Genomic DNA, 24316 nt, shown 5'->3' with positions numbered 1-24316 from the left:
GAAGGGTTATCTCTGTCTGTGTAATGGCGCTGTGATCACTGTGTGTAGCTGGTGGCAAAGGAGATAACCTGTATTAATATTTCTATTACAAATAAATCTTTATCTACATGGAGCCAATATATAGTTACATAGTAGATGAGTTTGAAAAAATACATACTTTTTGTCCATCAAGTTCAACCTATGCTAGATTTACACGACAGATACTTTATCCAATATCTGTATTTACAGTATATTGATCCAGAGGGAGGCAAACAAAAAACCCCAGTGACATCATCTAATGATATTTCATAAGGGGAAAAAAAATCCCTTCCTGACTCCAAATTTTGGCAATCAGATTACTCCCTGGATCAACATCCTTCCCGTGTTTACTTATTTGGTATATCCCTGTATACCTTTCCTTTCTAATAAGATGTCCAACTTTTTTTTGAACAAATCTATTGTATCCGCCATCACAGTCTCCATGGGTAATGAATTCCACACTGTAACTGCCCTTACTGTAAAGAACCCTTTCATTTGTTGCTGGTGAAATTTCCTTTCCTCCAACCTTTAGGGATGGCCCCGAGTCCTTTGTACTGCTCTTGGGATGAATAGAAAGTAGGACAAAGGAAGGAGCATGGTGGTACTCACACAGGGTTGTTGTTGTCTGCAGAGTTTCCGACACGGACCTCAGCCCCTTTCAGACGCTCAGGGCAGCAGTCCTGCCTGTTCGCTATAACAATTGTATCTATCTTATAGCTCTGCTTCAGGTCCAGTCTCCACCAGGGATCTTTCTCATTGTTCGTGTGGGTGCAGGTTTGTGTAGAGAATACACCGTTCTTGTTGCCATCAATAGCTTTGTCAGCAGTAGCAAATGGGATGTAATTGGAGCTTTGACTGGCTTCTCCCAATCTTGCTAAATTTGGGGCTAAAACGAAAACAGGTTATTTTAGACTGGTAACTATTCCAACAGAAGACAGGCACACACACAAAATACACACTGAGCTGGGACTGATGTAGTAGCTTCATTGGTAAAGGACTTCAATTATTTTGTCCACAGCCCGGGAAACCCTTTTAATGATGGAATTCCATCTCTGCGGAATTCTTTTTATATGCAGAAAGAGGCCGTGTCGAGATTAGGAGTGGAAGGATTGTAAATGGGCGCTCATGTTTAGAATAGAGGTTTACCAAATGTGAATAACATATACCTTTTTTGTTGCCATCAATAGCTTGATCAGCAGTAATAGCATATGGAAAACCGATGTGATTGGAGCTTTGTTTGGCTTCTCCCAATCTTGCTATATTTGTGCTTGGTGTAACCCCATAGATTTCCACTTCACACAGGGTGAGATACTCTGAGCGTCCAGGAATAACCACACTGACATAACGACCCTCCATCCCCTTGCAGAAAAGAGTAATTATGGGTTTGGAAATGTCGTTGATGGTTTCACATCTGGAGAAGAAGGAAAGAACAGGATATGTAACGAACAGAAACAAATATTTGATGTTACAAAGACATATAAAAGAAAGATAACTGAACTAATTCTAGAAATATATGTATGTACAGAACTGTATGTATGTATGTATATATGTATGTATATATGCATTCAGGTTTTTTCTTTGCTATGTGTATATGTCTTATATTAGTCATTTCTCCTTCTCTATTTCTTTTTAGCCTTTAAGATCTTCTCTATACAGTAAGTCTCAAAAGAATACTGTAGGTGCTGCAGATAAATCCTTGGGAAAGGCTGCAGTGAGGTGCTAAATGTTGATCTGCAAAATCATAATTATATCAAGAGTGACCATTCTTTTGATATTCCTTTCCAGTTGTTCTAGCGCACCCGATAACATACTCTATGTTTCCCGATGTTGCCCATTTCTTATCGAAATTTACCACCTGTCTGTATGCATATTATTACTGCCTGTCTGTATGCATATTATTACCGCCTGTCTGTATGCATATTATTACTGCCTGTCTGTATGCATATTATTACCGCCTGTCTGTATGCATATTATTACCGCCTGTCTGTATGCATATTATTACTGCCTCTCTGTATGCATATTATTACCGCCTGTCTGTATGCATATTATTACTGCAGCCTGTCTGTATGCATATTATTACCACCTGTCTGTATGCATATTATTACCGCCTGTCTGTATGCATATTATTACCGCCTGTCTGTATGCATATTATTACCGCCTGTCTGTATGCATATTATTACTGCCTGTCTGTATGCATATTATTACCGCCTGTCTGTATGCATATTATTACTGCCTGTCTGTATGCATATTATTACCGCCTGTCTGTATGCATATTATTACTGCCTGTCTGTATGCATATTACTACCGCCTGTCTGTATGCATATTATTACTGCAGCCTGTCTGTATGCATATTATTACCGCCTGTCTGTGTGCATATTATTACCGCATGTCTGTATGCATATTATTACCACCTATCTGTATGCATATTATTACCGCCTGTCTGTATGCATATTATTACCGCCTGTCTGTATGCATATTATTACCACCTATCTGTATGCATATTATTACTGCCTGTCTGTGTGCATATTATTACCGCCTGTCTGTATGCATATTATTACCACCTATCTGTATGCATATTATTACCGCCTGTCTGTATGCATATTATTACCGCCTGTCTGTATGCATATTATTACCGCCTGTCTGTATGCATATTATTACTGCCTCTCTGTGTGCATATTATTACTGCTTGTCTGTATGCATATTATTACCGCCTGTCTGTATGTATATTATTACCGCCTGTCTGTATGCATATTATTACCGCCTGTCTGTATGCATATTATTACTGCCTGTCTGTATGCATATTATTACGCCTGTCTGTATGCATATTATTACTGCAGCCTGTCTGTATGCATATTATTACTGCAGCCTGTCTGTATGCATATTAGTACTGCAGCCTGCGGGATATGTGGCATTTTCTATAACAAACTCTGCACAGTTTGATTCTTTAGCTAGAACAGTAATTAGTCGATTTCTGTACATGGAAGGTTTTTCTCTGTCTGTGTAATGGCGCTGTGATCACTGTGTGTAGTTGGTGGCAAAGGAGATAACCTGTATTAATATTTCTATTACCAATAAATCTTTATCTTCATGGAGCCAATATATAGTTACATAGTAGATGAGTTTGAAAAAATACATACTTTTTGTCCATCAAGTTCAACCTATGCTAGATTTACACGACAGATACTTTATCCAATATCTGTATTTACAGTATATTGATCCAGAGGGAGGCAAACAAAAAACCCCAGTGACATCATCTAATGATATTTCATAAGGAGAAAAAAAATCCCTTCCTGGCTCCAAATTTTGGCAATCAGATTACTCACTGGATCAACATCCTTCCCGTGTTTACTTATTTGGTATATCCCTGTATACCTTTCCTTTCTAATAAGATGTCCAACTTTTTTTGAACAAATCTATTGTATCCGCCATCACAGTCTCCATGGGTAATGAATTCCACACTATAACTGCCCTTACTGTAAAGAACCCTTTCATTTGTTGCTGGTGAAATTTCCTTTCCTCCAACCTTTAGGGATGGCCCCGAGTCCTTTGTACTGCTCTTGGGATGAATAGAAAGTAGGACAAAGGAAGGAGCATGCTGGTACTCACACAGGGTTGTTGTTGTCTGCAGAGTTTCCGACACGGACCTCAGCCCCTTTCAGACGCTCAGGGCAGCAGTCCTGCCTGTTCGCTATAACAATTGTATCTATCTTATAGCTCTGCTTCAGGTCCAGTCTCCACCAGGGATCTTTCTCATTGTTCGTGTGGGTGCAGGTTTGTGTAGAGAATACACCGTTCTTGTTGCCATCAATAGCTTTGTCAGCAGTAGCAAATGGGATGTAATTGGAGCTTTGACTGGCTTCTCCCAATCTTGCTAAATTTGGCGCTAAAACGAAAAAAGGTTATTTTAGACTGGTAACTATTCCAACAGAAGACAGGCACACACACAAAATACACACTGAGCTGGGACTGATGTAGTAGCTTCATTGGTAAAGGACTTCAATTATTTTGTCCACAGCCCGGGAAACCCTTTTAATGATGGAATTCCATCTCTGCTGGATTCTTTTTATATGCAGAAAGAGGCCGTGTCGAGATTAGGAGTGGAAGGATTGTAAATGGGCGCTCATGTTTAGAATAGAGGTTTACCAAATGTGAATAACATATACCTTTTTTGTTGCCATCAATAGCTTGATCAGCAGTAATAGCATATGGAAAACCGATGTGATTGGAGCTTTGTTTGGCTTCTCCCAATCTTGCTATATTTGTGCTTGGTGTAACCCCATAGATTTCCACTTCACACAGGGTGAGATACTCTGAGCGTCCAGGAATAACCACACTGACATAACGACCCTCCATCCCCTTGCAGAAAAGAGTAATTATGGGTTTGGAAATGTCGTTGATGGTTTCACATCTGGAGAAGAAGGAAAGAACAGGATATGTAACGAACAGAAACAAATATTTGATGTTACAAAGACATATAAAAGAAAGATAACTGAACTAATTCTAGAAATATATGTATGTACAGAACTGTATGTATGTATGTATATATGCATTCAGGTTTTTTCTTTGCTATGTGTATATGTCTTATATTAGTCATTTCTCCTTCTCTATTTCTTTTTAGCCTTTAAGATCTTCTCTATACAGTAAGTCTCAAAAGAATACTGTAGGTGCTGCAGATAAATCCTTGGGAAAGGCTGCAGTGAGGTGCTAAAAGTTGATCTGCAAAATCATAATTATATCAAGAGTGACCATTCTTTTGATATTCCTTTCCAGTTGTCCTCTAGCGCACCCGATAACATACTCTATGTTTCCTGATGTTGCCCATTTCCTATCGAAATTTACCACCTGTCTGTATGCATATTATTACTGCCTGTCTGTATGCATATTATTACTGCCTCTCTGTATGCATATTATTACCGCCTGTCTGTATGCATATTATTACCGCCCGTCTGTATGCATATTATTACCACCTGTCTGTATACATATTATTACTGCCTGTCTGTATGCATATTATTACCGCCTGTCTGTATGCATATTATTACCGCCTGTCTGTATGCATATTATTACTGCCTGTCTGTATGCATATTATTACCGCCTGTCTGTATGCATATTATTACTGCCTGTCTGTATGCATATTATTACCGCCTGTCTGTATGCATATTATTACTGCCTGTCTGTATGCATATTACTACCGCCTGTCTGTATGCATATTATTACTGCAGCCTGTCTGTATGCATATTATTACCGCCTGTCTGTGTGCATATTATTACCGCCTGTCTGTATGCATATTATTACCACCTGTCTGTATGCATATTATTACCGCCTGTCTGTATGCATATTATTACCGCCTGTCTGTATGCATATTATTACCGCCTGTCTGAATGCATATTATTACTGCCTGTCTGTATGCATATTATTACGCCTGTCTGTATGCATATTATTACGCCTGTCTGTATGCATATTATTACTGCAGCCTGTCTGTATGCATATTATTACTGCAGCCTGTCTGTATGCATATTAGTACTGCAGCCTGTCTGTATGCATATTATTACTGCAGCCTGTCTGTATGCATATTAGTACTGCAGCCTGAGGGATATGTGGCATTTTCTATAACAAACTCTGCACAGTTTGATTCTTTAGCTAGAACAGTAATTAGTCGATTTCTGTACATGGAAGGGTTATCTCTGTCTGTGTAATGGCGCTGTGATCACTGTGTGTAGCTGGTGGCAAAGGAGATAACCTGTATTAATATTTCTATTACCAATAAATCTTTATCTTCATGGAGCCAATATAAAGTTACATAGTAGATGAGTTTGACAAAATACATACTTTTTGTCCATCAAGTTCAACCTATGCTAGATTTACACGACAGATACTTTATCCAATATCTGTATTTACAGTATATTGATCCAGAGGGAGGCAAACAAAAAACCCCAGTGACATCATCTAATGATATTTCATAAGGGGAAAAAAAATCCCTTCCTGACTCCAAATTTTGGCAATCAGATTACTCACTGGATCAACATCCTTCCCGTGTTTACTTATTTGGTATATCCCTGTATACCTTTCCTTTCTAATAAGATGTCCAACTTTTTTTGAACAAATCTATTGTATCCGCCATCACAGTCTCCATGGGTAATGAATTCCACACTATAACTGCCCTTACTGTAAAGAACCCTTTCATTTGTTGCTGGTGAAATTTCCTTTCCTCCAACCTTTAGGGATGGCCCCGAGTCCTTTGTACTGCTCTTGGGATGAATAGAAAGTAGGACAAAGGAAGGAGCATGCTGGTACTCACACAGGGTTGTTGTTGTCTGCAGAGTTTCCGACACGGACCTCAGCCCCTTTCAGACGCTCAGGGCAGCAGTCCTGCCTGTTCGCTATAACAATTGTATCTATCTTATAGCTCTGCTTCAGGTCCAGTCTCCACCAGGGATCTTTCTCATTGTTCGTGTGGGTGCAGGTTTGTGTAGAGAATACACCGTTCTTGTTGCCATCAATAGCTTTGTCAGCAGTAGCAAATGGGATGTAATTGGAGCTTTGACTGGCTTCTCCCAATCTTGCTAAATTTGGCGCTAAAACGAAAACAGGTTATTTTAGACTGGTAACTATTCCAACAGAAGACAGGCACACACACAAAATACACACTGAGCTGGGACTGATGTAGTAGCTTCATTGGTAAAGGACTTCAATTATTTTGTCCACAGCCCGGGAAACCCTTTTAATGATGGAATTCCATCTCTGCTGGATTCTTTTTATATGCAGAAAGAGGCCGTGTCGAGATTAGGAGTGGAAGGATTGTAAATGGGCGCTCATGTTTAGAATAGAGGTTTACCAAATGTGAATAACATATACCTTTTTTGTTGCCATCAATAGCTTGATCAGCAGTAATAGCATATGGAAAACCGATGTGATTGGAGCTTTGTTTGGCTTCTCCCAATCTTGCTATATTTGTGCTTGGTGTAACCCCATAGATTTCCACTTCACACAGGGTGAGATACTCTGAGCGTCCAGGAATAACCACACTGACATAACGACCCTCCATCCCCTTGCAGAAAAGAGTAATTATGGGTTTGGAAATGTCGTTGATGGTTTCACATCTGGAGAAGAAGGAAAGAACAGGATATGTAACGAACAGAAACAAATATTTGATGTTACAAAGACATATAAAAGAAAGATAACTGAACTAATTCTAGAAATATATGTATGTACAGAACTGTATGTATGTATGTATATATGCATTCAGGTTTTTTCTTTGCTATGTGTATATGTCTTATATTAGTCATTTCTCCTTCTCTATTTCTTTTTAGCCTTTAAGATCTTCTCTATACAGTAAGTCTCAAAAGAATACTGTAGGTGCTGCAGATAAATCCTTGGGAAAGGCTGCAGTGAGGTGCTAAAAGTTGATCTGCAAAATCATAATTATATCAAGAGTGACCATTCTTTTGATATTCCTTTCCAGTTGTCCTCTAGCGCACCCGATAACATACTCTATGTTTCCTGATGTTGCCCATTTCCTATCGAAATTTACCACCTGTCTGTATGCATATTATTACTGCCTGTCTGTATGCATATTATTACTGCCTCTCTGTATGCATATTATTACCGCCTGTCTGTATGCATATTATTACCGCCCGTCTGTATGCATATTATTACCACCTGTCTGTATACATATTATTACTGCCTGTCTGTATGCATATTATTACCGCCTGTCTGTATGCATATTATTACCGCCTGTCTGTATGCATATTATTACTGCCTGTCTGTATGCATATTATTACCGCCTGTCTGTATGCATATTATTACTGCCTGTCTGTATGCATATTATTACCGCCTGTCTGTATGCATATTATTACTGCCTGTCTGTATGCATATTACTACCGCCTGTCTGTATGCATATTATTACTGCAGCCTGTCTGTATGCATATTATTTCCGCCTGTCTGTGTGCATATTATTACCGCCTGTCTGTATGCATATTATTACCACCTGTCTGTATGCATATTATTACCGCCTGTCTGTATGCATATTATTACCGCCTGTCTGTATGCATATTATTACCGCCTGTCTGAATGCATATTATTACTGCCTGTCTGTATGCATATTATTACGCCTGTCTGTATGCATATTATTACGCCTGTCTGTATGCATATTATTACTGCAGCCTGTCTGTATGCATATTAGTACTGCAGCCTGAGGGATATGTGGCATTTTCTATAACAAACTCTGCACAGTTTGATTCTTTAGCTAGAACAGTAATTAGTCGATTTCTGTACATGGAAGGGTTATCTCTGTCTGTGTAATGGCGCTGTGATCACTGTGTGTAGCTGGTGGCAAAGGAGATAACCTGTATTAATATTTCTATTACCAATAAATCTTTATCTTCATGGAGCCAATATAAAGTTACATAGTAGATGAGTTTGACAAAATACATACTTTTTGTCCATCAAGTTCAACCTATGCTAGATTTACACGACAGATACTTTATCCAATATCTGTATTTACAGTATATTGATCCAGAGGGAGGCAAACAAAAAACCCCAGTGACATCATCTAATGATATTTCATAAGGAGAAAAAAAATCCCTTCCTGACTCCAAATTTTGGCAATCAGATTACTCACTGGATCAACATCCTTCCCGTGTTTACTTATTTGGTATATCCCTGTATACCTTTCCTTTCTAATAAGATGTCCAACTTTTTTTGAACAAATCTATTGTATCCGCCATCACAGTCTCCATGGGTAATGAATTCCACACTATAACTGCCCTTACTGTAAAGAACCCTTTCATTTGTTGCTGGTGAAATTTCCTTTCCTCCAACCTTTAGGGATGGCCCGAGTCCTTTGTACTGCTCTTGGGATGAATAGAAAGTAGGACAAAGGAAGGAGAATGCTGGTACTCACACAGGGTTGTTGTTGTCTGCAGAGTTTCCGACACGGACCTCAGCCCCTTTCAGACGCTCAGGGCAGCAGTCCTGCCTGTTCGCTATAACAATTGTATCTATCTTATAGCTCTGCTTCAGGTCCAGTCTCCACCAGGGATCTTTCTCATTGTTCGTGTGGGTGCAGGTTTGTGTAGAGAATACACCGTTCTTGTTGCCATCAATAGCTTTGTCAGCAGTAGCAAATGGGATGTAATTGGAGCTTTGACTGGCTTCTCCCAATCTTGCTAAATTTGGCGCTAAAACGAAAACAGGTTATTTTAGACTGGTAACTAATCCAACAGAAGACAGGCACACACACAAAATACACACTGAGCTGGGACTGATGTAGTATAGCTTCATTGGTAAAGGACTTCAATTATTTTGTCCACAGCCCGGGAAACCCTTTTAATGATGGAATTCCATCTCTGCTGGATTCTTTTTATATGCAGAAAGAGGCCGTGTCGAGATTAGGAGTGGAAGGATTGTAAATGGGCGCTCATGTTTAGAATAGAGGTTTACCAAATGTGAATAACATATACCTTTTTTGTTGCCATCAATAGCTTGATCAGCAGTAATAGCATATGGAAAACCGATGTGATTGGAGCTTTGTTTGGCTTCTCCCAATCTTGCTATATTTGTGCTTGGTGTAACCCCATAGATTTCCACTTCACACAGGGTGAGATACTCTGAGCGTCCAGGAATAACCACACTGACATAACGACCCTCCATCCCCTTGCAGAAAAGAGTAATTATGGGTTTGGAAATGTCGTTGATGGTTTCACATCTGGAGAAGAAGGAAAGAACAGGATATGTAACGAACAGAAACAAATATTTGATGTTACAAAGACATATAAAAGAAAGATAACTGAACTAATTCTAGAAATATATGTATGTACAGAACTGTATGTATATATGTATGTATATATGCATTCAGGTTTTTTCTTTGCTATGTGTATATGTCTTATATTAGTCATTTCTCCTTCTCTATTTCTTTTTAGCCTTTAAGATCTTCTCTATACAGTAAGTCTCAAAAGAATACTGTAGGTGCTGCAGATAAATCCTTGGGAAAGGCTGCAGTGAGGTGCTAAATGTTGATCTGCAAAATCATAATTATTTCAAGAGTGACCATTCTTTTGATATTCCTTTCCAGTTGTCCTCTAGCGCACCCGATAACATACTCTATGTTTCCCGATGTTGCCCATTTCCTATCGAAATTTACCACCTGTCTGTATGCATATTATTACTGCCTGTCTGTATGCATATTATTACTGCCTCTCTGTATGCATATTATTACCGCCTGTCTGTATGCATATTATTACCGCCCGTCTGTATGCATATTATTACCACCTGTCTGTATACATATTATTACTGCCTGTCTGTATGCATATTATTACCGCCTGTCTGTATGCATATTATTACCGCCTGTCTGTATGCATATTATTACTGCCTGTCTGTATGCATATTATTACCGCCTGTCTGTATGCATATTATTACTGCCTGTCTGTATGCATATTATTACCGCCTGTCTGTATGCATATTATTACTGCCTGTCTGTATGCATATTACTACCGCCTGTCTGTATGCATATTATTACTGCAGCCTGTCTGTATGCATATTATTACCGCCTGTCTGTGTGCATATTATTACCGCCTGTCTGTATGCATATTATTACTGCCTGTCTGTATGCATATTATTACCGCCTGTCTGTATGCATATTATTACCACCTGTCTGTATGCATATTATTACCGCCTGTCTGTATGCATATTATTACCGCCTGTCTGTATGCATATTATTACCGCCTGTCTGAATGCATATTATTACTGCCTGTCTGTATGCATATTATTACGCCTGTCTGTATGCATATTATTACGCCTGTCTGTATGCATATTATTACTGCAGCCTGTCTGTATGCATATTATTACTGCAGCCTGTCTGTATGCATATTATTACTGCCTGTCTGTATGCATATTATTACGCCTGTCTGTATGCATATTATTACTGCAGCCTGTCTGTATGCATATTATTACTGCAGCCTGTCTGTATGCATATTAGTACTGCAGCCTGCGGGATATGTGGCATTTTCTATAACAAACTCTGCACAGTTTGATTCTTTAGCTAGAACAGTAATTAGTCGATTTCTGTACATGGAAGGGTTATCTCTGTCTGTGTAATGGCGCTGTGATCACTGTGTGTAGCTGGTGGCAAAGGAGATAACCTGTATTAATATTTCTATTACCAATAAATCTTTATCTTCATGGAGCCAATATATAGTTACATAGTAGATGAGTTTGAAAAAATACATACTTTTTGTCCATCAAGTTCAACCTATGCTAGATTTACACGACAGATACTTTATCCAATATCTGTATTTACAGTATATTGATCCAGAGGGAGGCAAACAAAAAACCCCAGTGACATCATCTAATGATATTTCATAAGGAGAAAAAAAATCCCTTCCTGACTCCAAATTTTGGCAATCAGATTACTCACTGGATCAACATCCTTCCCGTGTTTACTTATTTGGTATATCCCTGTATACCTTTCCTTTCTAATAAGATGTCCAACTTTTTTTGAACAAATCTATTGTATCCGCCATCACAGTCTCCATGGGTAATGAATTCCACACTATAACTGCCCTTACTGTAAAGAACCCTTTCATTTGTTGCTGGTGAAATTTCCTTTCCTCCAACCTTTAGGGATGGCCCCGAGTCCTTTGTACTGCTCTTGGGATGAATAGAAAGTAGGACAAAGGAAGGAGCATGCTGGTACTCACACAGGGTTGTTGTTGTCTGCAGAGTTTCCGACACGGACCTCAGCCCCTTTCAGACGCTCAGGGCAGCAGTCCTGCCTGTTCGCTATAACAATTGTATCTATCTTATAGCTCTGCTTCAGGTCCAGTCTCCACCAGGGATCTTTCTCATTGTTCGTGTGGGTGCAGGTTTGTGTAGAGAATAAACCGTTCTTGTTGCCATCAATAGCTTTGTCAGCAGTAGCAAATGTGATGTAATTGGAGCTTTGACTGGCTTCTCCCAATCTTGCTAAATTTGGGGCTAAAACGAAAACAGGTTATTTTAGACTGGTAACTATTCCAACAGAAGACAGGCACACACACAAAATACACACTGAGCTGGGACTGATGTAGTAGCTTCATTGGTAAAGGACTTCAATTATATTTTGCACAGCCCGGGAAACCCTTTTAATGATGGAATTCCATCTCTGCTGGATTCTTTTTATATGCAGAAAGAGGCCGTGTCGAGATTAGGAGTGGAAGGATTGTAAATGGGCGCTCATGTTTAGAATAGAGGTTTACCAAATGTGAATAACATATACCTTTTTTGTTGCCATCAATAGCTTGATCAGCAGTAATAGCATATGGAAAACCGATGTGATTGGAGCTTTGTTTGGCTTCTCCCAATCTTGCTATATTTGTGCTTGGTGTAACCCCATAGATTTCCACTTCACACAGGGTGAGATACTCTGAGCGTCCAGGAATAACCACACTGACATAACGACCCTCCATCCCCTTGCAGAAAAGAGTAATTATGGGTTTGGAAATGTCGTTGATGGTTTCACATCTGGAGAAGAAGGAAAGAACAGGATATGTAACGAACAGAAACAAATATTTGATGTTACAAAGACATATAAAAGAAAGATAACTGAACTAATTCTAGAAATATATGTATGTACAGAACTGTATGTATGTATGTATGTATATATGCATTCAGGTTTTTTCTTTGCTATGTGTATATGTCTTATATTAGTCATTTCTCCTTCTCTATTTCTTTTTAGCCTTTAAGATCTTCTCTATACAGTAAGTCTCAAAAGAATACTGTAGGTGCTGCAGATAAATCCTTGGGAAAGGCTGCAGTGAGGTGCTAAATGTTGATCTGCAAAATCATAATTATATCAAGAGTGACCATTCTTTTGATATTCCTTTCCAGTTGTTCTAGCGCACCCGATAACATACTCTATGTTTCCCGATGTTGCCCATTTCCTATCGAAATTTACCACCTGTCTGTATGCATATTATTACTGCCTGTCTGTATGCATATTATTACCGCCTGTCTGTATGCATATTATTACCGCCTGTCTGTATGCATATTATTACTGCCTCTCTGTATGCATATTATTACCGCCTGTCTGTATGCATATTATTACCGCCTGTCTGTATGCATATTATTACTGCAGCCTGTCTGTATGCATATTATTACCACCTGTCTGTATACATATTATTACTGCCTGTCTGTATGCATATTATTACCGCCTGTCTGTATGCATATTATTACCGCCTGTCTGTATGCATATTATTACTGCCTGTCTGTATGCATATTATTACCGCCTGTCTGTATGCATATTATTACCGCCTGTCTGTGTGCATATTATTACCGCCTGTCTGTATGCATATTATTACCACCTGTCTGTATGCATATTATTACCGCCTGTCTGTATGCATATTATTACCGCCTGTCTGTATGCATATTATTACCGCCTGTCTGAATGCATATTATTACTGCCTGTCTGTATGCATATTATTACGCCTGTCTGTATGCATATTATTACTGCAGCCTGTCTGTATGCATATTATTACCGCCTGTCTGTATGCATATTATTACTGCCTGTCTGTATGCATATTACTACCGCCTGTCTGTATGCATATTATTACTGAAGCCTGTCTGTATGCATATTATTACCGCTTGTCTGTGTGCATATTATTACCGCATGTCTGTATGCATATTATTACCACCTGTCTGTATGCATATTATTACCGCCTGTCTGTATGCATTTTATTACCGCCTGTCTGTATGCATATTATTACCGCCTGTCTGTATGCATATTATTACGCCTGTCTGTATGCATATTATTACTGCAGCCTGTCTGTATGCATATTATTACTGCAGCCTGTCTGTATGCATATTAGTACTGCAGCCTGCGGGATATGTGGCATTTTCTATAACAAACTCTGCACAGTTTGATTCTTTAGCTAGAACAGTAATTAGTCGATTTCTGTACATGGAAGGGTTATCTCTGTCTGTGTAATGGCGCTGTGATCACTGTGTGTAGCTGGTGGCAAAGGAGATAACCTGTATTAATATTTCTATTACCAATAAATCTTTATCTTCATGGAGCCAATATATAGTTACATAGTAGATGAGTTTGAAAAAAGACATACTTTTTGTCCATCAAGTTCAACCTATGCTAGATTTACACGACAGATACTTTATCCAATATCTGTATTTACAGTATATTGATCCAGAGGGAGGCAAACAAAAAACCCCAGTGACATCATCTAATGATATTTCATAAGGAGAAAAAAAATCCCTTCCTGACTCCAAATTTTGGCAATCAGATTACTCACTGGATCAACATCCTTCCCGTGTTTACTTATTTGGTATATCCCTGTATACCTTTCCTTTCTAATAAGATGTCCAACTTTTTTTGAACAAATCTATTGTATCCGCCATCACAGTCTCCATGGGTAATGAATTCCACACTATAACTGCCCTTACTGTAAAGAACCCTTTCATTTGTTGCTGGTGAAATTTCCTTTCCTCCAACCTTTAGGGATGGCCCCGAGTCCTTTGTACTGCTCTTGGGATGAATAGAAAGTAGGACAAAGGAAGGAGCATGTTGGTACTCACACAGGGTTGTTGTTGTCTGCAGAGTTTCCGACACGGACCTCAGCCCCTTTCAGACGCTCAGGGCAGCAGTCCTGCCTGTTCGCTATAACAATTGTATCTATCTTATAGCTCTGCTTCAGGTCCAGTCTCCACCAGGGATCTTTCTCATTGTTCGTGTGGGTGCAGGTTTGTGTAGAGAATACACCGTTCTTGTTGCCATCAATAGCTTTGTCAGCAGTAGCAAATGGGATGTAATTGGAGCTTTGACTGGCTTCTCCCAATCTTGCTAAATTTGGGGCTAAAACGAAAACAAGTTATTTTAGACTGGTAACTATTCCAACAGAAGACAGGCACACACACAAAATACACACTGAGCTGGGACTGATGTAGTAGCTTCATTGGTAAAGGACTTCAATTATTTTGTCCACAGCCCGGGAAACCCTTTTAATGATGGAATTCCATCTCTGCTGGATTCTTTTTATATGCAGAAAGAGGCCGTGTCGAGATTAGGAGTGGAAGGATTGTAAATGGGCGCTCATGTTTAGAATAGAGGTTTACCAAATGTGAATAACATATACCTTTTTTGTTGCCATAAATAGCTTGATCAGCAGTAATAGCATATGGAAAACCGATGTGATTGGAGCTTTGTTTGGCTTCTCCCAATCTTGCTATATTTGTGCTTGGTGTAACCCCATAGATTTCCACTTCACACAGGGTGAGATACTCTGAGCGTCCAGGAATAACCACACTGACATAACGACCCTCCATCCCCTTGCAGAAAAGAGTAATTATGGGTTTGGAAATGTCGTTGATGGTTTCACATCTGGAGAAGAAGGAAAGAACAGGATATGTAACGAACAGAAACAAATATTTGATGTTACAAAGACATATAAAAGAAAGATAACTGAACTAATTCTAGAAATAAATGTATGTACAGAACTGTATGTATGTATGTATATATGTATGTATATATGCATTCAGGTTTTTTCTTTGCTATGTGTATATGTCTTATATTAGTCATTTCTCCTTCTCTATTTCTTTTTAGCCTTTAAGATCTTCTCTATACAGTAAGTCTCAAAAGAATACTGTAGGTGCTGCAGATAAATCCTTGGGAAAGGCTGCAGTGAGGTGCTAAATGTTGATCTGCAAAATCATAATTATATCAAGAGTGACCATTCTTTTGATATTCCTTTCCAGTTGTCCTCTAGCGCACCCGATAACATACTCTATGTTTCCCGATGTTGCCCATTTCCTATCGAAATTTACCACCTGTCTGTATGCATATTATTACTGCCTGTCTGTATGCATATTATTACCGCCCGTCTGTATGCATATTATTACCACCTGTCTGTATACATATTATTACTGCCTGTCTGTATGCATATTATTACCGCCTGTCTGTATGCATATTATTACCGCCTGTCTGTATGCATATTATTACTGCCTGTCTGTATGCATATTATTACCGCCTGTCTGTATGCATATTATTACCGCCTGTCTGTATGCATATTATTACCGCCTGTCTGTATGCATATTATTACCGCCTGTCTGTATGCATATTATTACTGCCTGTCTGTATGCATATTATTACCGCCTGTCTGTATGCATATTATTACAGCCTGTCTGTATGCATATTATTACTGCCTGTCTGTATGCATATTATTACTGCCTCTCTGTATGCATATTATTACCGCCGTCTGTATGCATATTATTACCATCTGTCTGTATACATATTATTACTGCCTGTCTGTATGCATATTATTACCGCCTGTCTGTATGCATATTATTACCGCCTGTCTGTATGCATATTATTACCGCCTGTCTGTATGCATATTATTACTGCCTGTCTGTATGCATATTATTACCGCCTGTCTGTATGCATATTATTACTGCCTTTCTGTATGCATATTATTACCGCCTGTCTGTATGCATATTATTACTGCCTGTCTGTATGCATATTACTACCGCCTGTCTGTATGCATATTATTACTGCAGCCTGTCTGTATGCATATTATTACCGCCTGTCTGTGTGCATATTATTACCGCCTGTCTGTATGCATATTATTACCACCTGTCTGTATGCATATTATTACCGCCTGTCTGTATGCATATTATTACCGCCTGTCTGTATGCATATTATTACCGCCTGTCTGAATGCATATTATTACTGCCTGTCTGTATGCATATTATTACGCCTGTCTGTATGCATATTATTACGCCTGTCTGTATGCATATTATTACGCCTGTCTGTATGCATATTATTACGCCTGTCTGTATGCATATTACTACCGCCTGTCTGTATGCATATTATTACTGCAGCCTGTCTGTATGCATATTATTACCGCCTGTCTGTGTGCATATTATTACCGCCTGTCTGTATGCATATTATTACCACCTGTCTGTATGCATATTATTACCGCCTGTCTGTATGCATATTATTACCGCCTTTCTGTATGTATATTATTACCACCTGTCTGAATGCATATTATTACTGCCTGTCTGTATGCATATTATTACGCCTGTCTGTATGCATATTATTACTGCAGCCTGTCTGTATGCATATTATTACTGCAGCCTGTCTGTATGCATATTATTACTGCAGCCTGTCTGTATGCATATTATTACTGCAGCCTGTCTGTATGCATATTAGTACTGCAGCCTGCGGGATATGTGGCATTTTCTATAACAACTCTGCACAGTTTGATTCTTTAGCTAGAACAGTAATTAGTCGATTTCTGTACATGGAAGGGTTATCTCTGTCTGTGTAATGGCGCTGTGATCACTGTGTGTAGCTGGTGGCAAAGGAGATAACCTGTATTAATATTTCTATTACTAATAAATCTTTATCTTCATGTAGCCAGTATATAGTTACATAGTAGATGAGTTTGAAAAAAGACATACTTTTTGTCCATCAAGTTCAACCTATGCTAGATTTACACGACAGATACTTTATCCAATATCTGTATTTACAGTATATTGATCCAGAGGGAGGCAAACAAAAAACCCCAGTGACATCATCTAATGATATTTCATAAGGGGAATAAAAAATCCCTTCCTGACTCCAAATTTTGGCAATCAGATTACTCACTGGATCAACATCCTTCCCGTGTTTACTTATTTGGTATATCCCTGTATACCTTTCCTTTCTAATAAGATGTCTAATTTTTTTTGAACAAATCTATTGTATCCGCCATCACTGTCTCCATCGGTAATGATTTCCACACTGTAACTGCCCATACTGTAAAGAACCCTTTCATTTGTTGCTGGTGAAATCTCCTTTCCTCCAACCTTTAGGGATGAACCTGTGTCCTTTGTACTGCTCTTGGGATGAATAGAAAGTAGGACAAAGGAAGGAGCATGCTGGTACTCACACAGGGTTCTTGATGTCTGCAGAGTTTCCGACACGGACCTCGGCCCCTTTCAGACGCTCAGGGCAGCAGTCCTGCCTGTTCGTTATAACAATTGTATCTATCTTATAACTCTGCTTCATGTCCAGCTTCCACCAGGGATCTTTCTCATTGTTCGTGTGGGTGCAGGTTTGTGTAGAGAATACACCGTTCTTGTTGCCATCAATAGCTTTGTCAGCAGTAGCAAATGTGATGTAATTGGAGCTTTGACTGGCTTCTCCCAATCTTGCTAAATTTGGCGCTAAAACGAAAACAGGTTATTTTAGACTGGTAACTATTCCAACAGAAGACAGGCACACACACAAAATACACACTGAGCTAGGACTGATGTAGTAGCTTCATTGGTAAAGGACTTCAATTATTTTGTCCACAGCCCGGGAAACCCTTTTAATGATGGAATTCCATCTCTGCGGGATCCTTTTTATATGCAGAAAGAGGCCGTGTCGAGATTAGGAGTGGAAGGATTGTAAATGGGCGCTCATGTTTAGAATAGAGGTTTACCAAATGTGAATAACATATACCTTTTTTGTTGCCATCAATAGCTTGATCAGCAGTAATAGCATATGGAAAACCGATGTGATTGGAGCTTTGTTTGGCTTCTCCCAATCTTGCTATATTTGTGCTTGGTGTAACCCCATAGATTTCCACTTCACACAGGGTGAGATACTCTGAGCGTCCAGGAATAACCACACTGACATAACGACCCTCCATCCCCTTGCAGAAAAGAGTAATTATGGGTTTGGAAATGTCGTTGATGGTTTCACATCTGGAGAAGAAGGAAAGAACAGGAAATGTAACGAACAGAAACAAATATTTGGCGTTACTAAGACATATTAAGGAAAGATAACTGACCTAATTCTATAAATATATGTTTGTACAGTACTGTATGTATATATGTATGTATATATGCATTCAGGTTTTTTCTTTGCTATGTGTATATGTCTTATCATATTAGTCATTTCTCCTTCTCTATTTCTTTTTAGCCTTTAAGATCTTCTCTATACAGTAAGTCTCAAAAGAATACTGTAGGTGCTGCAGATAAATCCTTGGGAAAGGCTGCAGTGAGGTGCTAAATGTTGATCTGCAAAATCATAATTATATCAAGAGTGACCATTCTTTTGATATTCCTTTCCAGTTGTTCTAGCGCACCCGATAACATACTCTATGTTTCCAGATGTTGCCCATTTCCTATCGAAATTTACCACCTGTCTGTATGCATATTATTACTGCCTGTCTGTATGCATATTATTACCACCTGTCTGTATGCATATTATTACTGCCTGTCTGTATGCATATTATTACCACCTCTCTGTATGCATAATATTACCGCCTGTCTGTATGCATATTATTACCGCCCGTCTGTATGCATAATATTACCACCTGTCTGTATGCATATTATTACTGCCTGTCTGTATGCATATTATTACCGCCCGTCTGTATGCATAATAATACCACCTGTCTGTATGCATATTATTACCACCTGTCTGTATGCATATTATTACCGCCCGTCTGTATGCATAATATTACCACCTGTCTGTATGCATATTATTACCGGCTGTCTGTATACATATTATTACTGCCTGTCTGTATGCATATTATTACCGCCTGTCTGTATGCATATTATTACCGCCTGTCTGTATGCATATTATTACTGCCTGTCTGTATGCATATTATTACCGCCTGTCTGTATGCATATTATTACTCCCTGTCTGTATGCATATTATTACCGCCTGTCTGTATGCATATTATTACTGCCTGTCTGTATGCATATTACTACCGCCTGTCTGTATGCATATTATTACTGCAGCCTGTCTGTATGCATATTATTACCGCCTGTCTGTGTGCATATTATTACCGCCTGTCTGTATGCATATTATTACCACCTGTCTGTATGCATATTATTACCGCCTGTCTGTATGCATATTATTACCGCCTTTCTGTATGTATATTATTACCACCTGTCTGAATGCATATTATTACTGCCTGTCTGTATGCATATTATTACGCCTGTCTGTATGCATATTATTACTGCAGCCTGTCTGTATGCATATTATTACTGCAGCCTGTCTGTATGCATATTATTACTGCAGCCTGTCTGTATGCATATTAGTACTGCAGCCTGCGGGATATGTGGCATTTTCTATAACAACTCTGCACAGTTTGATTCTTTAGCTAGAACAGTAATTAGTCGATTTCTGTACATGGAAGGGTTATCTCTGTCTGTGTAATGGCGCTGTGATCACTGTGTGTAGCTGGTGGCAAAGGAGATAACCTGTATTAATATTTCTATTACTAATAAATCTTTATCTTCATGTAGCCAGTATATAGTTACATAGTAGATGAGTTTGAAAAAAGACATACTTTTTGTCCATCAAGTTCAACCTATGCTAGATTTACACGACAGATACTTTATCCAATATCTGTATTTACAGTATATTGATCCAGAGGGAGGCAAACAAAAAACCCCAGTGACATCATCTAATGATATTTCATAAGGGGAATAAAAAATCCCTTCCTGACTCCAAATTTTGGCAATCAGATTACTCACTGGATCAACATCCTTCCCGTGTTTACTTATTTGGTATATCCCTGTATACCTTTCCTTTCTAATAAGATGTCCAACTTTTTTTTGAACAAATCTATTGTATCCGCCATCACAGTCTCCATGGGTAACGAATTCCACACTGTAACTGCCCTTACTGTAAAGAACCCTTTCATTTGTTGCTGGTGAAATCTCCTTTCCTCCAACCTTTAGGGATGAACCTGTGTCCTTTGTACTGCTCTTGGGATGAATAGAAAGTAGGACAAAGGAAGGAACATGCTGGTACTCACACAGGGTTGTTGTTGTCTGCAGAGTTTCCGACACGGACCTCAGCCCCTTTCAGACGCTCAGGGTAGCAGTCCTGCCTGTTCGCTATAACAATTGTATCTATCTTATAGCTCTGCTTCAGGTCCAGTCTCCACCAGGGATCTTTGTCATGGTTCGTGTGGGTGCAGGTTTGTGTAGAGAATACACCGTTCTTGTTGCCATCAATAGCTTTATCAGCAGTAGCAAATGGGATGTAATTGGAGCTTTGACTGGCTTCTCCCAATCTTGCTAAATTTGGCGCTAAAAAGAAAACAAGTTATTTTAGACTGGTAACTATTCCAACAGAAGACAGGCACACACAAAATACACACTGAGCTGGGGCTGATGTAGTAGCTTCATTGGTAAAGGACTTCAATTATTTTGTCCACAGCCCGGGAAACCCTTTTAATGATGGAATTCCATCTCTGCGGGATTCTTTTTATATGCAGAAAGAGGCCGTGTCGAGATTAGGAGTGGAAGGATTGTAAATGGGCGCTCATGTTTAGAATAGGAGTTTTACCAAATGTGAATAACACGTGATTAGTGCACAAATCTTTAAATTAACGAATGTGTCATGAATTCATGACAATAAAGCGAATTAAACCAATACTTCATACATAAATAAAGTGTACTGAAGTTGAATAAAGTGAGAAATACACAAATAATAAATCACCACAAATGTGAAAAAAAAACCATGTAATAGTATTTGTTAAGCGGCTTAATCAACCATTTTTTTGACCGTTTCTACATTGATGTACGATTTCTTCCAGATAAGGGGAGCGCCGATGTTCACAATGTGGATATGTGGAAACACAAAAATATATATGTACAATATTGGAGCCTGTAAGGTAGTGGGTGAGGGATAAATCAAGAGGTAAGTATTACACTCACAAATTCCCTATAGTACAGTAGTTGGGCATGTCAGAGATCCAATCTCTCTCTGACAGGAGCAGATGTGGTAAACATTACTAAAACAAAAGTAATACAATATGTATTAATACAATATGTATTAGATTGTTTTAGTAATGGTTATTATAATTGTGCTGCAGGGATTTCCACATGTCAGTACTGTATGGTATACATAACCATCTACCCTCTGGACGAAATCGTACATCTCGTGATTAGCCAGAGTAGCCTTTTCATCAGGAACCAGGCTTAACCTTTGTAAACATTTTATTTTAAAGGATCCATGATTTTTCATCAGAGGGTCAAAAATAGCGGCCTATTCAGGTAGGTTCGATAAGATCACTGCCGTATCGATCGGCTCGGCGTGTTCCTACCAGCCGGTCTGACATTTCTGTTAACACGGCATACAGAAAGAGTTATCGCAAGTCAGATACCGTTCGGTAGGAAAATGCTTTACCGATAGCAGTGTCTTTAGCTGTGACGTTCTGCCTGTGCGATCTCCCTGCACAGAGGGAGCTGCATCTCCCTGCACAGCTCTTAGGCCTCGGTCCCGCTGCGCTCGTTGGTGCGGGCGGCCACACGCGATTTCCCCACCAGCAGGGGAATCCTACCGAGCCGGCAAAGCGCACTACGCGCTGTGGCGCGTCAGCCGCTATGAGACACAAGAAAATGGTGATCCCTAGCGTTGACGCGTCACGTGGTGTGGCTGTGAGCCAATGAAGAGTGGAGGCTTCGGGAGGAGAGGCTTCAGGGAGCGGGGAGGAGTGTGGAGTGAAAGCAGCGTGAGTGCCTGTTTGTGTGTGTGTCTGAGTGCGTGAGTGCCTGTCTGTGTGTGTGTGTGTGTGTGTGTATGTGTGTGTGTATGTGTGTGCCTGAGTGCGTGAGTGCCTGCCTCTGTCTGTGTGTTTGTGTGTGTGTATGTGCATGTGTGTATGCGTGCCAGCATGTGTGTGTGTGCATGTGTGTGTGTATGCGTGCCAGCATGTTTGTGTGTGTAGCAGCTCCAGCCCGAGCCCGTGGAGGGAGGGGGAAAGTAGCGGGTCCCTCCGCTGAAGCCACGCCCCCCCCCTCCCGCTCAAACCTCCCACTCCCGCCCACCTCCCGCTCCGGCTCCCGCTCCCTACAGACCGCATATCGCCTGTCTGCAGCGCGGGAGCGCTGACTCTGGGAGCGGGGCCTTACAGGCAATCTCCCTGTACTGCTCTTACAGGCAATCTCCCTGCACAGCTCTTACAGGTGATCTCCCTGCACAGAGAGAGCTGCATCTCCCTGCACAGCTCTTACAGGCGATCTCCCTGCACAGAGAGAGCTGCATCTCCCTGCACAGCTCTTACAGGCGACCTCCCTGCACAGCTCTTACAGGCGATCTCCCTGCACAGAGAGAGTTGCATCTCCCTGCACATCTCTTAGGCTAAGGCCCCGCTCCCTCAGTCAGCGCGCCCGCACTGCAGACAGGCGGGGCGCTGACAGACACAGAACACGATATGCGGTCTGTAGGGAGTGGGAGCCGGAGTGGGGGCGTGGCTTGAGCGGAGGGACCCGCTACTCTCCCCTCCCTCCACGGACTCGGGCTGCAGGAGGGAGCAGCTGCTGTTAGGTAAGCAACAAAACACATACACACAACCTACCTTGCTTCCTGAGAGCTCCCACTCCCACCCCACCACGTGACGCGTCACCGCTCGGGATCACAATTTTCTTGGATCCCCTGGCTGCTGACGCGTCACAGTGCGTACTGAGCCAGCAGCGAGGGGGGACTGGGACCGGCTCGGGAGTATTCCCCTGCTGGTGGGGAACGCTCACGCGGCCGCCCGCACCGCTGGGCGCAGTGGGTCCCAGCCCTTACAGGACAACTCCCTGCACAGAGAGCAGCCTCTCCCTGCATAGCTCTTACAGGCGATCTCCCTGCACTGAGAGAACTGTATCTCCCTGCACAGCTCTTACAGGCGATCTCCCTGCACTGAGAGAAATGCATCTCCCTGCACAGCTCTTATAGGAGATCTCCCTGCACAGCTAGAGCTGCATCTCCCTGCACAGCTCTTACAGGCGATCTCCCTGCACAGAGAGAGCTTCATCTCCCTACACAGCTTTTGCAGGCCATCTCCCTGTATGGAGAGAGCTGCATGTCCCTGCACAGCCCTTACAGGCGATTTCCCTGCACAGAGAGAGCTGCATCTCCCTGCACAGCTCTTACAGGTGATCTCCCTTCACAGCTCTTACAGGCTATCTTCCTGCACAGAGAGCTGCATCTCCCTGCACAGCTCTTACAGGCGATCATACTGTTTTTATTTACATTTTATTAATACTATATTAATAATAATTATTATATTACTGAAGCAGGGGGTCCCTGGACCTGACCCCCTTCATTTTAGGTCTGGGCACTCAGGCCTCTGTAGGGGGTGCTGGTATCTCCGCAAAGTATAAATGTCCCTGTTACGTGACGCAGGAGAATTTTTTGAAGTGAAACTTCTTTAGCGGCGTGAATGCAGTTGATTGAGGCGGAAGTCAATGGTGACGAAAATGACACCACTCCTGGCAGAAGAGGCCGTCAGTGTTGCCAGCTTCCTCCAGGAGGAATCAGCACTGGACTACCCCCCCCCCC

The 24316-nt window shown here is 40.6% G+C and overlaps 1 protein-coding gene across 1 annotated transcript in view; it reads right to left on the bottom strand.

Moving 5' to 3' along the window:
• Positions 1-24316, bottom strand: part of LOC142488077 (uncharacterized) — a 246643-nt gene that overhangs the window by 89336 nt on the left and 132991 nt on the right. Inside the window, exons 5-20 of the mRNA XM_075588452.1 lie at positions 22092-22108; positions 20796-21072; positions 18587-18729; positions 17928-18204; positions 15135-15379; positions 14578-14854; positions 12371-12513; positions 11712-11988; positions 9579-9721; positions 8918-9194; positions 6966-7115; positions 6314-6589; positions 4284-4426; positions 3625-3901; positions 1287-1429; positions 628-904 (exon numbers count right to left, since the gene is read on the bottom strand). Coding sequence (XP_075444567.1) covers positions 628-904; positions 1287-1429; positions 3625-3901; positions 4284-4426; positions 6314-6589; positions 6966-7115; positions 8918-9194; positions 9579-9721; positions 11712-11988; positions 12371-12513; positions 14578-14854; positions 15135-15379; positions 17928-18204; positions 18587-18729; positions 20796-21072; positions 22092-22108 — 3342 coding nt within the window. The remainder of the gene's footprint in view (positions 1-627; positions 905-1286; positions 1430-3624; positions 3902-4283; positions 4427-6313; positions 6590-6965; positions 7116-8917; positions 9195-9578; positions 9722-11711; positions 11989-12370; positions 12514-14577; positions 14855-15134; positions 15380-17927; positions 18205-18586; positions 18730-20795; positions 21073-22091; positions 22109-24316) is intronic.

The sequence above is a fragment of the Ascaphus truei genome, chromosome 2, assembly GCF_040206685.1.
Source record: "Ascaphus truei isolate aAscTru1 chromosome 2, aAscTru1.hap1, whole genome shotgun sequence".
Classification (NCBI taxonomy): Eukaryota; Metazoa; Chordata; class Amphibia; order Anura; family Ascaphidae; genus Ascaphus; species Ascaphus truei.
The sequence above is the reverse complement of the archived record's forward strand: the minus strand, read 5'-3'. Positions and strand labels throughout refer to the sequence as shown.